This window comes from Oncorhynchus mykiss, chromosome 17 (assembly GCF_013265735.2).
Source record: "Oncorhynchus mykiss isolate Arlee chromosome 17, USDA_OmykA_1.1, whole genome shotgun sequence".
In the NCBI taxonomy this organism is placed as follows: Eukaryota; Metazoa; Chordata; class Actinopteri; order Salmoniformes; family Salmonidae; genus Oncorhynchus; species Oncorhynchus mykiss.
Genome location: NC_048581.1, coordinates 30,308,245 through 30,326,272, shown reverse-complemented (window position 1 = coordinate 30,326,272; position 18,028 = coordinate 30,308,245). Strand labels below are relative to the sequence as shown.

General features: G+C 46.4%; 1 protein-coding gene across 2 annotated transcripts in view; it reads left to right on the top strand.

Moving 5' to 3' along the window:
- Window positions 1-3,424: 3,424 nt before the first annotated feature.
- Window positions 3,425-18,028, top strand: part of LOC110493683 (mucolipin-1) — a 22,379-nt gene continuing 7,775 nt past the window's right edge. The window contains exons 1-6 of one of the 2 annotated variants that reach the window (XM_036949678.1): window positions 3,425-3,745; window positions 10,088-10,359; window positions 10,682-10,849; window positions 11,334-11,490; window positions 17,312-17,393; window positions 17,716-17,812. In XM_036949678.1, the coding sequence (XP_036805573.1) occupies window positions 3,700-3,745; window positions 10,088-10,359; window positions 10,682-10,849; window positions 11,334-11,490; window positions 17,312-17,393; window positions 17,716-17,812 (822 nt within the window). In that variant the 5' untranslated portion in view covers window positions 3,425-3,699. The remainder of the gene's footprint in view (window positions 3,746-10,087; window positions 10,360-10,681; window positions 10,850-11,333; window positions 11,491-17,311; window positions 17,394-17,715; window positions 17,813-18,028) is intronic. The other variant, XM_036949679.1, reaches the window with a different exon arrangement.

Below are 18,028 nucleotides of genomic sequence, written 5' to 3'. Positions count from 1 at the left end.
CACCGCCGTAGCGATGAGGTAGTGGGTAACTAAACCCCACTGTGATGGAATTTAAACCTCTATAATCAATGCACGGACGCAGACCTCCATCCTTCTTCACAAAAAAGAAGCTCGAGGAGACGGGTGATGCGGAGGGCCGAATGTACCCCTGTCCCAGCGATTCAGCAACATATGTTTCCATCGCTACCGTCTCCTCCTGGGACAGTGGATACACGTGACTACTAGGAAGTGCAGCGTTCTCCAGAAGGTTTATCGCGCAGTCCTCTCGACGATGGGGTGGTAATTGGGTCGCCCTCTTTTTACTGAAGGCGATAGCCAAATTGGCATATTCAGAGGGAATGCGCATGGTGGAAACCTGGTCTGGACTCTCCACCGTAGTCGCACCAACGGCAACTCCTATACACCTGCCTGAACACTCCTCTGACCACCCCTTAAGAGCCCCCTGTCGCCAGGAAATCACCGGGTTGTGTTGAGCTAGCCAGGGAATTCCCAACACCACTGGAAACGCAGGTGAATCTATAAGGAAAAGACTAATCTGCTCCTTATGATCCCCCTGCGTTACCATGTCCAGCGGCACCGTACCCTCCCTAACTACTCCTGACCCTAATGGTCGGCTATCTAAGGAGTGCACGGGGAAAGGTAGGTCCAACGACACCAGGGGAATCCCTAGCCTTAACGCGAGCCCACGATCCATGAAATTCCCAGCTGCGCCTGAATCGACTAGCGCCTTATGCTGTAGAGAGGGGAAAAAAACAGGGAAAGAAGTCAAAACATACAAATGACCGACAGGAAGCGCTGGGTGAGTCTGGTGCTTACTCACCTGGGGTGATCGAGTAGTGCTCTGCCTGCCCTCCCGACTCCCAGACGAGTTCCTCCAGCACCGGTCGGCCGTGTGCCCTCGTCGACCACAACTGGTGCAGGAGGACACTCCTCCTCCGGTCCCCATCGAAGCCGCCCCTCCTAATTCCATAGGGATAGGGGCAGGAGGGCTGGGAAGTGGAAACGACAGGACCTGATCCGAACGCCCGCGGGCAGCCAGCAGGTTGTCGAGACGGATAGCCAAGTCAATGAGTTCGTCCAGTGTGAAGGTGGTGTCCCGACATGCCAGCTCCCTCCGGATGTCCTCCCTGAGACTGCATCGGAAATGATCTATCAAGGCCCTGTCGTTCCACCCTGCTCCTGCGGCCAAGGTCCTGAACTCCAGGGCAAAGTCCTGTACACTCCTCGTCTCCTGACGCAGGTGGAACAGCCGTTCACCCGCCGCCCGACCCTCTGGTGGATGGTCAAACACAGCTCGGAATCGGCGGGTGAACTCTGGGTAATTATCCCTCGCCGAGTCCGGACCATTCCACACTGCGTTGGCCCACTCAAGGGCTCGCCCAGTCAAACAGGAGACGAGGGCGCTCACGCTCTCCTCTCCGGAGGGAGCAGGACGCACGGTAGCCAGGTACAGCTCCAGTTGGAGAAGGAAACCCTGGCACCCAGCCGCCGTTCCGTCATACTCCCGTGGGAGCGTCAGCCGAAGAGCCCCGGAGCCAGATGTGGTTTCAGGAACAGGAGGTGCTGAAGGAGGGGGTGCTGGAGATGAGGTGGGAAGGCCACTCCTCTCCCATCGATCCATCCTCTCCATCATTTGGTCCATGGCCGAACCAATCCTGTGAAGCACGCTGGTGTGATGGAGGACCCTCTCCTCCATGGATGGGAGAGGAGAGCGGCTGCTCCTGCTGATTCCATTGCAGTGGTACGGGATTCTGTCACGAGATACTAGGCGGCAGAGAGCAGGATTCAGTAGATTGTCAATTTATTCTCCGGCGCACAAAACGATCACGCCAACACACAGGGCGCATACAATTGACCAGCCCAAACACAGGACCAAAATAGTCTGGCGAATACACACACGCAAAACCACCATACAACAGAGTAACAAAAAATAATCCCGCACAAAACAAGGGCGGGACAACCTACTATATATAAGAACGCTAATTAAACTAAAATACACACAGGTGAAACTAATAAGACAAAACCAACAGACAAACGAAAAAGGGATCGGTAGTGGCTAGTATGACGGTGACGACGATCGCTGAGCACCGCCCGAACAGGCAGGGGAGCCAACTTCGGTGGAAGTCGTGACAACTGGTTGTTCAGCAAGATGTAAAATGGAATCCCCTGATTGAACAGACTAATATAGCACTTTACAATGATATGCACTTCAGTCTTATTTGTAATATCTAATGGGTGGGATATTTTACAATGCTCCCCATTTAGACATGACACATCATTGTGTCATTGTAAGTATACATGTGGCTGCTTTAATGTCCACAACTTATTTGGTGCTTGTATATTGCTTTGTCAAAATTGAAATAAATACTTTATTACCTGAAATAATACCTTTGTTTGAAATGACCAAGAAGTGTAATGTTTAAATGTGCCTTATGGACCAGAAATTCCATGAGAATAAATAATTGTGTCAATAACATAGGTCTCAAGGTTATACACAATTAGATGTTGTGCTTGGTACGTGTTTTACTGTCGTCTGAAATGAAATGTTGGCCAGAGGCTGCAAAGAGACGGTAAAGTTGAAGAGGGAGAAAGCCGAGTCAGAGAGATCGACCTGGAGAAGAGTCCCCCTAAGCAAGCTGGTCCTGGGGCTCTGTTCACAAACACAAACAGAGCCACAGGGCAGCAACACAATTAGACCCAAACAAATCATGAGAAAACAAAAAGATAACAACTTGACAAATTGAAAGAATTAACAAAAAAAAAGAGCAAACTAGAATGCTATTTGGCCCTAAACAGCGAGTACACCGTGCAGAATACCTGACCACTGTGACTGACCCAAAATTAAGGAACTCTGTAAAGACTGAACATAGCCTTGCTATTGAGAAAGGCTGTTGTAGGCAGACCTGGCTCTCAAGAAAGAACAGGCTATGTTCACACTGCCCGCAAAATGAGGTGGAAACTGGGTTGCACTTCCTACCCTGCCAAATGTATGACCATATTAGAGATACATATTTCCCTCAGATTGCACAGACCAACAAAGAATTTGAAAACAAATCCAAATTTGATAAACTCCCAAATCTATTGGGTGAAATACCACAGGGTGCCATCACTGCAGCAAGATTTGTGACCTGTTGCCACAAGAAAAGGGCAACCGGTGAAGAAGAAAGACCATTGTAAATACAACCCATATTTATGTTTATTTATTTCCCCTTTTGCACTTGAACTATTTGCACATCCTTACAACACTGTGTATAGACATAATGTGACATTTGAAATGTCCTTATTATTTTGGAACTTTTGTAAGTGTAATGTTTACTTTTCATTTTTTATCGTTTATTTCACTTTTGTTTATTATCTATTTCACTTGCTTTGCCACTGTAAACACATGTTTACAATGCCAATAAAGCCCTTTGAATTGAATTGAAATAGATGAGAACAAACGCCACCTTGTGCAGTCACATGATGGCACATGAGTCATGTGATCTCGTCTAAGGAAGCGAGTTATGTCTCGTCCCGATGCTGAACCTATACTGTAATTGCAGAACACAGAAAAACGTCGTCCCCATGGCTATCTTCTCAGACAGTTAATTTCACGGTAACAATATACTCACGTTTTATAACCGCTTTTATTTGCCTTATTTATTCTGAGACAGTTCAGATTTTATGTCGCATATTTATTTATAGTTTCAAAACGTTTACATGGCTACAGCAAGCGGCAATTGTAACCACGGCAGCGCCCGTTCAGGTATGTTGAGTTTCAATACTTTTCTGACATGTAACTTTGTGTGTTTTAAGTGGTTTGTTACATTGTTGCATGTCTTCCATTGAAAGGAGGGGCCCTGTGTATATTATGATTGTTGTGTAACGTAGCTCTACAGTGTGGGCTGTCATGTCTTGCCAATCATAAAACATAAAACATACATCTCATTCTAGGTGCAAAACCAATGGTGATTAATCGTGAATAAATGCATTAGTAACATCGTATTACACAGTAACATAGACAATAACATTGTATAACACAGTAACATACACAGTAACATTGTATAACACAGTAACATTGTATAACACAGTAACATTGTATAACACGAGTAACATTGTGCAACACAGTAACATTGTATGAGGCAGCAGCATCAACAATGTTTTGTTACAATGTTTCCAAACACTGACTGGAAGAAGCGTTATTGCATAAATATGGACAAAACCATCCACCCTCTAGTCCCTTATCCCCACGATGTTTTGTTTTTTAATCACGTGATCGCTGTTGCTAGGGATTTTAATGTGTTGTGTTACGCCTGGGAAGAAAACACTTCAATTTGCTTAACTTGCCATTGGCTCAACTTTACCCCAAGGCAAACACAACTACAAGGATGCTCTTTCATGCTAGGTTTAGGGCCTCATATTGACGCTTACAGAGACCCCAAATTATGTATAGAACCATTTTAAAATGATCTGCTTTGGTTTATATGCAAGCATCACGAAAACATCTTCCCTAAATATTTGGTCAAATTATACATTTTGTGTATGGTTTCCTAGAAACAAGGGGTGGCTCAACTTACCCTTTCGTTAACATACCTGATTCTCCCCTACAGACATTCTAGATTGAATAGGCAAAGATAGTTTGCTTTATGTTGACCTGATGCTGACAGAATTTGCCAATAACAGTTTACACTTGTCAAGTCTGGGGTAGGAAATTATACCTGATGGCCACTTTCAGCAAGGAAAATTGTAGCCTTGAAATTGTTCTATTCTATCCCACCATTGCAGTCAATGTTGTACTTCAATGCTCATGAGTCTTGATTTAAACAATTATTCCTAAATTCCAGGGTTAGTGCTATCTGGAATCCCTGGGACGTCCCTACCCTAAACACAAACCCCTACCCCAACCGTTTTAAATGATTAGTTGGACGTCCCAAGGATTCCGTTAAAGTCCTAGAGTGTTGGAACCCAAAGACTCTGACTACTCTTGCTCCCTCCCACCACCATAGCATGTCTGCTACATTTTAAACCAGACTGACGCAGGTTTTTTTATTTGTATTATTATTTTTTTCCCCACCTTTATTTAACCAGGAAGGCCAGTTGAGAACAAGTTCTCATTTACAGCTGCGACCTGGCCAAGATAAAGCATAGCAGTGCGACAAAAACAACAACAACAGAGTTACGCATAAACAAATGTAGACTCAATAACACAAAAGTTTTAAAAAAACGATGTACAGTGTGTGCAAATGTAGAAGAGTAGGGAGGTAGGCAATAAATAGGCCATAGAGGTGAAAATAAGGACAATTTACCATTAATACTGGAGTGATAGGTTATCCATCTATCATACACTGTGATAACCTCCCACCACCCAGTTTCTTAACCTCCTCTCACGCGTCCTAGTCTACGGTGCCCATATGACCGTGGACACAGGCTTTCATTTCTGCACTTAACTGTGTCTGGGTCAGCCGGTTAGAAATGGTCTTGTAAGCAGTCAAGCAGTTATCAAGCATTTGTTTTCTCATGCCGTAGTATACCTTTGACTCATTGTTTACAGCACTTCATGTGTGATCTCATACATACAGTGCCTTGTGAAAGTATTCGGCCCCCTTGAACTTTACGACCTTTTGCCACATTTCAGGCTTCAAACATAAAGATATAAAACTGTATTTTTTTGTGAAGAATCAACAACAAGTGGGACACAATCATGAAGTGGAACGACATTTATTGGATATTTCAAACTTTTTTAACAAATCAAAAACTGAAAAATTGGGCGTGCAAAATTATTCAGCCCCCTTAAGTTAATACTTTGTAGCGCCACCTTTTGCTGCGATTACAGCTGTAAGTCGCTTGGGGTATGTCTCTATCAGTTTTGCACATCGAGAGACTGAAATTTTTTCCCATTCCTCCTTGCAAAACAGCTCGAGCTCAGTGAGGTTGGATGGAGAGCATTTGTGAACAGCAGTTTTCAGTTCTTTCCACAGATTCTCGATTGGATTCAGGTCTGGACTTTGACTTGGCCATTCTAACACCTGGATATGTTTATTTTTGAACCATTCCATTGTAGATTTTGCTTTATGTTTTGGATCATTGTCTTGTTGGAAGACAAATCTCCGTCCCAGTCTCAGGTCTTTTGCAGACTCCATCAGGTTTTCTTCCAGAATGGTCCTGTATTTGGCTCCATCCATCTTCCCATCAATTTTAAGCATCTTCCCTGTCCCTGCTGAAGAAAAGCAGGCCCAAACCATGATGCTGCCACCACCATGTTTGCCAGTGGGGATGGTGTGTTCAGGGTGATGAGCTGTGTTGCTTTTACGCCAAACATAACGTTTTGAATTGTTGCCAAAAAGTTCCATTTTGGTTTCATCTGACCAGAGCACCTTCTTACACATGTTTGGTGTGTCTCCCAGGTGGCTTGTGGCAAACTTTACACAACACTTTTTATATATATCTTTAAGAAATGGCTTTCTTCTTGGCACTCTTCCATAAAGGCCAGATTTGTGCAATATACGACTGATTGTTGTCCTATGGACAGAGTCTCCCACCTCAGCTGTAGATCTCTGCAGTTCATCCAGAGTGATCATGGGCCTCTTGGCTGCATCTCTGATCAGTCTTCTCCTTGTATGAGCTGAAGGTTTAGAGGGACGGCCAGGTCTTGGTAGATTTGCAGTGGTCTGATACTCCTTCCATTTCAATATTATCGCTTGCACAGTGCTCCTTGGGATGTTTAAAGCTTGGGAAATCCTTTTGTATCCAAATCCGGCTTTAAACTTCTTCACAACAGTATCTCGGACCTGCCTGGTGTGTTCCTTGTTCTTCATGATGCTCTCTGCGCTGTTAACGGACCTCTGAGACTATCACAGTGCAGGTGCATTTATACGGAGACTTGATTACACACAGGTGGATTGTATTTATCATCATTAGTCATTTAGGTCAACATTGGATCATTCAGAGATCCTCACTGAACTTCTGGAGAGAGTTTGCTGCACTGAAAGTAAAGGGGCTGAATAATTTTGCACGCCCAATTTTTCAGTTTTTGATTTGTTAAAAAAGTTTGAAATATCCAATAAATGTCGTTCCACTTCATGATTGTGTCCCACTTGTTGTTGATTCTTCACAAAAAAATACAGTTTTATATCTTTATGTTTGAAGCCTGAAATGTGGCAAAAGGTCGCAAAGTTCAAGGGGGCCGAATACTTTCGCAAGGCACTGTATTAGAATGAAATTATTCACCACAAGTGCACACTGTGGGGCCACACTTGCGAGCATTAGAAACAGTTTCAATTAAAACTGTTTCTCCGTCTCATAATCGGCATCAGCCAATTAAAACTGTTTCTCCGTCTCATAATCGGCATCAGCCAATTAAAATCGCTGACGTAGTTGTACGTGATAAAAAAAATCTGAAAACCTGGTTTTGCTTTGTCGTAGTGGGGTGTTGTGTGTAGATTGATGAGGGGAAAACACAATTAAATCCATTTTAGAATGAGGCTGTAACGTAACAAAATGTGGACAAAGTCAAGGGGTCTGAATACTTTCCGAATACACTGAAAAAAAACACCACTTAATTTCTTATGTAGGCTACACTTACATGTACAGCATTTTCTATGCATTACTCTTTAGGCTGACCCCATTTAGTCAACTGGTCAATTGTTTGTTCGACCGTGATTTTTGTTGTTGTCGAGCAGTGGCAAATATATACAAACAAATTATGGCACAAGAGACACATCTCTGATTCAAGCCAGTCTGAGTGGACTAATCCAATGCGGGTATGGCACACCAGTATCACCAGTAGTACATTTACCATTCATTCCCATAGTTTCTAATCTACAAATTTGTTTGGTTATGGTCATTTCTGTTAATGCATTCAATATATTATTATTATTATTATTATTACAGTCTTACCGTTGTCATTCTCGTAGTGGACTCTTTGTTTGCAGAGAGCACAACCTATGCTACACTTGTGAGAAAGTTTTGGTTTATTTCATTCCATTTACGAGTAGTCAATTCTGTTTGTCTTTACTCGCCGTCGTTAAAATATTTCAACCAATCGATTGGTCAAAAGAACAGATTACTCTTGGTCAACCAATATATATATTTTTTTTTTAGTCGGGGACAGGAGGAGTGCTCGAACCCATGGGGAAAGTGCACTATTGATTTTGAGTCAACTGCTTTAGCAGCGTGTGCCACATGGAAGCAATGGTAATAAAGGGACATGATTTATTCTTTTAACGATGTATGATAAACTTACACGTGTAAGGACTTCATTTATCTTTTTTCCATTAAAGCACATGGATGTGTGTGAAACAGATTAGCAAAAACTGGATTTTGTCTCATATGCGAAAACATGAACACTTTGTCTAATGTTAGTATTAGTAGCCTAGTTAAAGATGCATCAATGCAATATTGGCACACGACATTGTTACTCACCAATTTAACAAAATTGAACCTTGAATTTATAGGTTTAAAATATCCCTCTAGTGTCCAGGGTTGACATATTTTTTTAATATATATTTTTTTACAAATGCCATTGGTTGGTGGATATAAAATGTAAGATCTTTTATAGGCTGATGCAGAATTTGTTACAGGAAATAATCACTGTCAGCTGGTGAGGCTAGCATAGGGCTAACGTGCCAGGTTATCTGACTGGACCAGCTACAATGTAGCGTTCTATAACATGCAAGTAAATCAACGATTTTAATTGACTGATGGGCATTTTGAGACTGAGAAACAGTTTAAAGTTAAATAATAACAATAACAAAAAGTCCACCTCATAACCATGTCCTCTCACCACAGGAGGAAATAGAAACAGGAAACAGGAAATAGAGTCCAAGAGACCACCCAGAGTTAAGAGTTGACAGAGACGAGGAGCAGCTTTGCTTGTTTACTGGTTCCAGTGAGGTTGCATAGTGTAGCCTGCTCTCCCTGGGTGGCCCAGTGCAGACTGATAGCTGCTGATCCATTGTAGCGATACAGAGATGCTGGCAGACTGATGGTCACAGTGCTGACTATGACTGACGGACAAGGTGCAGAGTTGTCTATTAAGCCTTCTCTAACACACCATTGACTGCCCTGAACCGGAAGAGCAGGATTTTTCAGCTGATTTATTCCATTTGATTGACTCTTATCTCTTAGTGCGGTTCAGCAACAGGCCCTCATCGTCTGCTCTTTTGTTTTGACGATTGCTATCGGCCTTGATGGCCGAAATGCCCCATCAAGATCTGTCCATTTCTTGGCTCGGGCTACTATTGCTGGCACGAAATGTTACATAGTGAAATTCTTTCAACACAAGTCTGAATAGTTTTTGACAGGGAGAGTCACGCAACTGCTGTCATGTCTGTGAGTGTTTGTGACCTTGCAAGGTTCTGTGTGTGCAAGTCGATATATTGTAGTTAGGTCACTCCCCGCTAGATAGGCTTCTCTCATTCACTTGGACGAACTAAAGATTGTTAGATATGCAGGTGATTATTGTGGATGGCTTTCTATAGGTAAACATTGAGATATCACCGTTGCCTCACACAATCCTACACACACACACACATCGGTGATTCTCTCTTCTATGTCCGTCAGACCAGATTGTGGTTCTTCTGTCTAGTCTTCGAGTTCTGTTAATACCAGAGGTGAGGTGACCCAATTCATGACAGCAGTTCATTTCAAGTTCCACTTCCTTTTCTTCCATTACTGCTGAACTAGCTCTTTTACCCAGTAACTATATGGTCCACATTTCCCTTCCAAGTCTGTTATTGTCACAAGTTTGTTTGGGTGACTCAGAGGTTGAATTCAGCTTTCACCAGAGGTCTCTCCGCTGAAGGTGCAGTGATTTAGGTTTTTACTACACCTTTATGGTTTATGTTATCGACGACGACGATGACAATCCAAATGTGTAGCATCGCACCTCGAAAGCTCTGCTCCTTCGTCAAGTGACTACCAAGTCAGACGGGTGTTGTAGCAGTAGCGCTATTGCAGGTTACATTGGTGTTTTGCCCAGTTATCCACTCCACATTCTTTGATCGGCCTGACTGTTCGTATTAGTCACTCTCACTATCCTTCTAGCGCTGCTAATGTGTTTTTTTTTTTCCCCTTCCTTTTTCTTCCCTCGCTCTCTATCTTCTCTCAGAGAAGGACAGCCTGGTTTCCTCTGTGTCTCCTCACGGCTACGGCTCCAGCGACAGCAGCGGCGAGCACGTTCACCACAGAGACAGCCATGGCAACCCCCGGTTGCCCACTGCGACGGCGGGGGGTTGGCTGGGGGCGGAGCAGGAAGAGGAGGCCCTGCGCAGGAAGCTCAAGTACTTCTTCATGAGCCCATGTGACAAGTTCCACGCCAAAGGCCGCAAGCCCTTCAAACTGGGCCTGCAGCTGCTCAAGATTGTCATTGTCACCGTGCAGGTAACTACACACATTTAGTTTCATGTGCACTTTGAGTGTATGAACAGTACATGCTAAACGCCCTCATGGCAAAGCTCGGGTTTTATGGCGGGACCAACCATCCCGAAGTCCATAACAACTGACACCTTGTTTCATATGCACCGTTCCTATTGGTGGATAGGATGTCTGTGCATCTGACGTTTTGAAATATGGACCGACAGTCTTTACAACAATAGCTTCTAAAATTTCCCTAAGATCAAAAAGGGTTACGTTATAGTTGTTGAACGGTCACTTCCCTTCAATTAAACACCTGAATCCCTACTTCCCTCCCTCCCTCCCTCAGCTGGTGTTTTTTGGCCTCAGCAACCAGATGGTGGTGACGTTCAAGGAGGAGAACACCATGTCCTTTAAGCACATCTTCCTGAAGGACTATGACGAGGGCCCCGACGACACGTTGGCCGTGTACACACAGAGCGACGTCTACGAACACATCTTCTACGCCGTAGACCAGGTAACAGTCACTAACGACACCCGGGTCATGTTCATTAGCGCATGCAAAGGACTTTTTTCCCACTTTTTTTTTAAAGGAAAATGTTGATTAGAGTTTCCGGAAATCTTTTCGTTCGGTGCCTAATGAACACGACCCGGCATACAGACTGCGATGGAAACATGTCCATGCAGCGCAAAAGAAGGACCCCATCTCGTCCCCTTCATAATTCCATCCTCAACTTTCATCCTAAAAGTCTCCAACTCTTTAGGCCCTGTTTGAATATTTAGAATGTATCTGTTCCTTCCTGCATCATTTGAAGTAATCACAGATCTCAGCGAGTTTGATTGGTGAAAGCGGTGGTGTGGAAACGTTCACTAAATCGTCCACGAATCCGCATACAGATCAGTGATGACCTCAAATTAGGGCGGAAAGAGGGATTAATTATTTTAAAATATTAGAGCAGGGCCTTATTCTCCATCCTCGCACCCTTCCTCCTCCCTCACAGTATGTGATGCTACCCGAGACCACGGTGGGACGCTATGCGTACGTCAATGGGGTCGGGGTGAACGGGAGTGCCCTCTCTCTCTGCCAGCAGTACTACAAGAAGGGCAGCATCGATCCCGCCAATGATACCTTCAACATTGACCCTCGTGTTATCACAGGTACATAGATCTACTTTCTTGCATTATGCCAATGCCAGAGGTCACCAACCCTGGTACTAGAGCTACAGTGTTTCGTGCTTCCCAAATGGCACCCGATGGAGTGAGAATCTGGTGCCATTTGGGACTCAGATGAAATGTAGTTCTGTGTCATGTACTGTCATGTTGTGTCTTGTCTCTGTCCTTTCCCTTCACCCTGTCTCCCTCTGCTGGTCGTTGTTAGGTTACCTTTTCTCCCCCTCTTTCCCCCAGCTGTGCCTTGTCTCCTCCTAACCACCTCGTCACCCCTTTTCCCACCTGTTCCCTTTTTCCCTCTGATTAGGTCCCTATATCTCTCTCTGTTTCTGCTCCTGTCTTTGTCGGATTCTTGTTTGTTGTGTTTCATGCCGGAACCAGACTGTCGTCATGTTTGCTGTAACCTTGTCTTGTCCTGTCGGAATCTGCCGGTCCGTCTGAGCCTACCTATGTTTGGTAATTAAAGAAGCTCTGTTTAAGTTAATTCGCTTTTGGGTCCTCATTCACGCACCGTAACAGAAGAATCCGACCAAGAATGGACCCAGCGACTTCGGATCCTCTCCACTCAGCCGTCGGGATCCAGGGAGCGATGCTAGGCAGACACGAGCAGGAATTGTCTGCTGCTCGACATGCCGTTGAGACCCTGGCCACCCAAGTCTCCAACCTCACAGAACAGGTTCACCATCTCCGCCTCGATCCACCGGCCACTTCCAGGGCTTTCGAATCTCCGGAGCCCAGAATCAATAACCCGCCGTGTTACTCTGGGGAGCCCACTGAATGCCGCTCGTTCCTCACCCAGTGTGATATTGTGTTTTCTCTCCAGCCCAACACTTACTCCAGGAGCACTGCTCGTGTCGCCTACGTCATATCTCTCCTTATTGGACGGGCTCGTGAGTGGGGCACGGCAATCTGGGAGGCAAGGGCTGAGTGTACTAACCAGTATCAGGACTTTAAGGAGGAGATGATACGGGTTTTTGATCGATCTGTTTTTGGGGAGGAGGCTTCCAGGGCCCTGTCTTCCCTATGTCAAGGTAATCGATCCATAACAGACTACTCTATTGAGTTTCGCACTCTTGCTGCCTCCAGTGGCTGGAACGAGCCGGCTTTGCTCGCTCGTTTTCTGGAGGGTCTCCGCGCAGAGGTAAAGGATGAGATTCTCTCCCGGGAGGTTCCTTCCAGCGTGGATTCCTTGATTGAACTCGCTATTCGCATTGAGCGACGGGTTGATCTTCGTCACCGAGCTCGTGGAAAGGAGCTCGCGTTCTCCGTTGCCCCCCTCTCCGCATCACTACCATCTTCCTCTGCCGGCTCGGGTGCTGAGCCCATGCAGCTGGGAGGTATCCGCATCTCGACTAAGGAGAGGGAACGGAGAATCACCAACCGCCTCTGTCTCTATTGCGGTTCCGCTGGTCATTTTGTCACTTCATGTCCAGTAAAAGGCCAGAGCTCGTCAGTAAGCGGAGGGCTACTGGTGAGCGCTACTACTCCTGTCTCTCCTTCAAGATCCTGCACTACCTTGTCGGTCCATCTACGCTGGACCGGTTCGTCAGCTTCCTGCAGTGCCTTAATAGACTCTGGGGCGGAGGGCTGTTTTATGGACGAGACCTGGGCTCGGGAACATGACATTCCTCTCAGACAGTTAAAGGAGCCCACGGCCTTGTTCGCCCTGGATGGTAGTCCTCTCCCCAGGATTCAGCGTGAGACGCTACCTTTAACCCTCACTGTTTCTGGTAATCATAGTGAAACCATTTCTTTTTTAATTTTTCGTTCACCTTTTACACCTGTTGTTTTGGGCCATCCCTGGCTAGTTTGTCATAATCCTTCCATTAATTGGTCTAGTAATTCTATCCTCTCCTGGAACGTCTCTTGTCATGTGAAATGTTTAATGTCTGCTATCCCTCCTGTTTCCTCTGTCTCTTCTTCACAGGAGGAGCCTGGTGATTTGACAGGGGTGCCGGAGGAATATCACGATCTGCGCACGGTGTTCAGTCGGTCCAGGGCCACCTCTCTTCCTCCACACCGGTCGTATGATTGTAGTATTGATCTCCTTCCGGGAACCACCCCCCCCCCGGGGTAGACTATACTCTCTGTCGGCTCCCGAACGTAAGGCTCTCGAAGATTATTTGTCTGTAGCTCTTGACGCCGGTACCATAGTCCCCTCCTCCTCTCCCGCCGGAGCGGGGTTTTTTTTTGTCAAGAAGAAGGACGGGTCTCTGCGCCCCTGCATAGATTATCGAGGGCTGAATGACATAACAGTGAAGAATCGTTATCCGCTTCCTCTTATGTCTTCAGCCTTCGAGATCCTGCAGGGAGCCAGGTTTTTCACTAAGTTGGACCTTCGTAACGCTTACCATCTCGTGCGCATCAGGGAGGGGGACGAGTGGAAGACGGCGTTTAACACTCCGTTAGGGCACTTTGAATACCGGGTTCTTCCTTTCGGCCTCGCTAACGCTCCAGCTGTCTTTCAGGCATTAGTCAATGATGTCCTGAGAGACATGCTGAACATCTTTGTTTTCGTTTACCTTGACGATATCCTGATTTTTTCACCGTCACTCCAGATTCATGTTCAGCACGTTCGACGTGTCCTCCAGCGCCTTTTAGAGAATTGTCTTTTTGTGAAGGCTGAGAAGTGCACTTTTCATGCCTCCTCCGTCACATTTCTCGGTTCTGTTATTTCCGCTGAAGGCATTAAGATGGATCCCGCTAAGGTCCAAGCTGTCATTGATTGGCCCGTCCCTAAGTCACGCGTCGAGCTGCAGCGCTTTCTCGGCTTCGCGAACTTCTATCGTCGTTTCATCCGTAATTTCGGTCAGGTGGCAGCTCCTCTCACAGCCCTTACTTCTGTCAAGACGTGCTTTAAGTGGTCCGTTTCCGCCCAGGGAGCTTTTGATCTCCTCAAGAATCGTTTTACATCCGCTCCTATCCTTGTTACACCTGACGTCTCTAGACAGTTCGTTGTCGAGGTTGACGCGTCAGAGGTGGGCGTGGGAGCCATTCTTTCTCAGCGCTCCCTCTCTGACGACAAGGTCCACCCATGCGCGTATTTTTCTCATCGCCTGTCGCCGTCGGAACGTAACTATGATGTGGGTAACCGCGAACTGCTCGCCATCCGGTTAGCCCTAGGCGAATGGCGACAGTGGTTGGAGGGGGCGACCGTTCCTTTTGTCGTTTGGACTGACCATAGGAACCTTGAGTACATCCGTTCTGCCAAACGACTTAATGCGCGTCAGGCGCGTTGGGCGCTGTTTTTCGCTCGTTTCGAGTTCGTGATTTCTTATCGTCCGGGCTCTAAGAACACCAAGCCTGATGCTTTGTCTCGTCTCTTCAGTTCTTCAGTAGCCTCCACTGACCCCGAGGGGATTCTCCCTGAGGGGCGTGTTGTCGGGTTGACTGTCTGGGGAATTGAGAGGCAGGTAAAGCAAGCGCTCACTCACACTCCGTCGCCGCGCGCTTGTCCTAGGAACCTGCTTTTCGTTCCCGTTCCTACTCGTCTGGCCGTTCTTCAGTGGGCTCACTCTGCCAAGTTAGCCGGCCACCCTGGCGTTCGGGGTACGCTTGCTTCCATTCGCCAGCGTTTTTGGTGGCCCACCCGGGAGCATGACACGCGTCGTTTCGTGGCTGCTTGTTCGGTCTGCGCGCAGACTAAGTCCGGTAACTCTCCTCCTGCCGGCCGTCTCAGGCCGCTTCCTATTCCCTCTCGACCGTGGTCTCACATCGCCTTAGATTTTGTCACCGGACTGCCTTCGTCAGCGGGGAAGACTGTTATTCTTACGGTTGTCGATAGGTTCTCTAAGGCGGCTCATTTCATTCCCCTTGCTAAGCTTCCTTCTGCTAAAGAGACGGCACAAATCATCATCGAGAATGTTTTCAGAATTCATGGCCTTCCGTCAGACGTCGTTTCGGACAGAGGTCCGCAATTCACGTCACAATTTTGGAGGGAGTTTTGCCGTTTGATTGGGGCTTCCGTCAGTCTCTCTTCCGGCTTTCACCCCCAGTCTAACGGTCAAGCAGAACGGGCCAATCAGACTATTGGTCGCATCTTACGCAGTCTTTCTTTTCGCAACCCTGCGTCTTGGTCAGAACAGCTCCCCTGGGCAGAATACGCCCACAACTCGCTTCCTTCGTCTGCGACCGGGCTATCTCCTTTTCAGAGTAGCCTCGGGTACCAGCCTCCGCTGTTCTCATCTCAGTTCGCCGAGTCCAGCGTCCCCTCCGCTCAGGCTTTTGTCCAACGTTGCGAGCGCACCTGGAAGAGGGTCAGGTCTGCACTTTGCCGTTATAGGACGCAGACTGTGAGGGCTGCTAATAAGCGTAGAACTAAGAGTCCTAGATATTGTCGCGGTCAGAGAGTTTGGCTCTCCACTCAGAACCTTCCCCTTAAGACGGCTTCTCGCAAGTTGACCCCGCGGTTCATTGGTCCGTTCCGTATTTCTCGGGTCATTAATCCTGTCGCAGTTCGACTTCTTCTTCCGCGATACCTTCGTCGCGTCCACCCGGTCTTCCATGTCTCCTGCATCAAGCCCGTCCTTCGCGCCCCCGCTCGTCTTCCCCCCCCCCCCCCCCATCCTTGTCGAGGGCGCACCCATCTACAGGGTCCGTAGAATTTTGGACATGCGTCCTCGGGGCCGTGGTCACCAGTACCTCGTAGATTGGGAGGGGTACGGTCCTGAGGAGAGGAGTTGGGTTCCCTCTCGGGACGTGCTGGACCGTGCGCTGATCGAGGATTTCCTCCGTTGCCGCCAGGTTTCCTCCTCGAGTGCGCCAGGAGGCGCTCGGTGAGTGGGGGGGTACTGTCATGTACTGTCATGTTGTGTCTTGTCTCTGTCCTTTCCCTTCACCCTGTCTCCCTCTGCTGGTCGTTGTTAGGTTACCTTTTCTCCCCCTCTTTCCCCCAGCTGTGCCTTGTCTCCTCCTAACCACCTCGTCACCCCTTTTCCCACCTGTTCCCTTTTTCCCTCTGATTAGGTCCCTATATCTCTCTCTGTTTCTGCTCCTGTCTTTGTCGGATTCTTGTTTGTTGTGTTTCATGCCGGAACCAGACTGTCGTCATGTTTGCTGTAACCTTGTCTTGTCCTGTCGGAATCTGCCGGTCCGTCTGAGCCTACCTATGTTTGGTAATTAAAGAAGCTCTGTTTAAGTTAATTCGCTTTTGGGTCCTCATTCACGCACCGTAACATTCTGTTCCAACATGCTTTTGATGATTAGTTGACTTGTTTGAAAAAGGATGAGTTTTTGTGTCAGATTTGAACTAAATCCTGCACGCCTTGTGGCTTTCCAGGGCCAAGTTTGGTGGATTGACCATTGCTTTATGCCTTAGCCTTGTCTAGCCTGAAGTTAAGTTATTTAATTTACTGTAACAATGGGGACTACCCAAAGAGTTGCTAAGCTGCTTCTTTCCAGTACCACGGCATCTTTTCAGTAACAATTCATCGTAACTGTGTCATTTGTTTTGTGTAAGTAAGTACTGTATTGTTCCCCGACCCCAACCATGGGAAAGTAGTAGGGAGCCCCACTTCCTTATATGAGCTGACACTTGGGACAATACTACTGACTAAAGGGGAAACACATTGAGCAATGGAAACCACCTGGTATTGAAATGGCCTACCCTTGAAGTGGCCTACCCTTTGACTCTTGACATGATCACCAGAACAGAATAACCATAGATATATAATTACTAGAACATACATTTATATCAGTGTAATGGTCATTCTATTTCAGTGGAATTCTATTTCTGTAAGGAAAAACATTGACAGCCCCTGAAATGACTAACTTCTCTCTCTCTCTCTCTCTCTCTCTGTCCTGTTACTAGATTGTGTGGGAGTTAACCCTCTGTCAGTCCCTCGAGCGCCTTTCGGCAGTGACTACAAGAACTTTACCCTAAAGTTCCACAAGTAAGGCTTCATTTTTCACATATCTTTTCAAATGACTTCGGGCTCTCGTGTTTGCTGTCGGTCTAAAACTAAGATAGATGGGACATCCATCTTTGTAGTATCTGGCTGTTGATTTTTAGCGCCACAAACTGTTTACACACTACCTATAGCCCTGGGTTATGTTCATTAGACGCCAAACGGAAAACTAACAAAAAACAGGGAGGGTCTACCTGGACATTTTTTTGTTTTGCGTTGCAAAATGTTTGAAAAAGTTTCTCTTTGCTTTCACTTTGACATCACCCTGATATCCCTCTTCATTTTCTATGTTCACTATATTGTCTAGACTCATAAACGTGACGATACAGTTCCAACTAAAGGCCATCAACATTCAGACCATCATCAACAACGAGATTCCTGACTGTTACACCTTCTTCATAACGGTGAGTCCCACCCCCCCGTCCCTCCCCCACCACTTCCTAAAAAATTGTCCTACCCAGTCTGTGGCTCATTGTAACCTGTTTAGTGTGTAGTAGTTGCTGTGGAAACCTTTTCATTGCCTGTGTATTTTAGGTATCCTTTAACTCATCTGTTATATTATCCCTTGAGGAGTTAGCCTTTATGTTTCATTTTATTGCCAAAGTTTACAGCAAGTACTA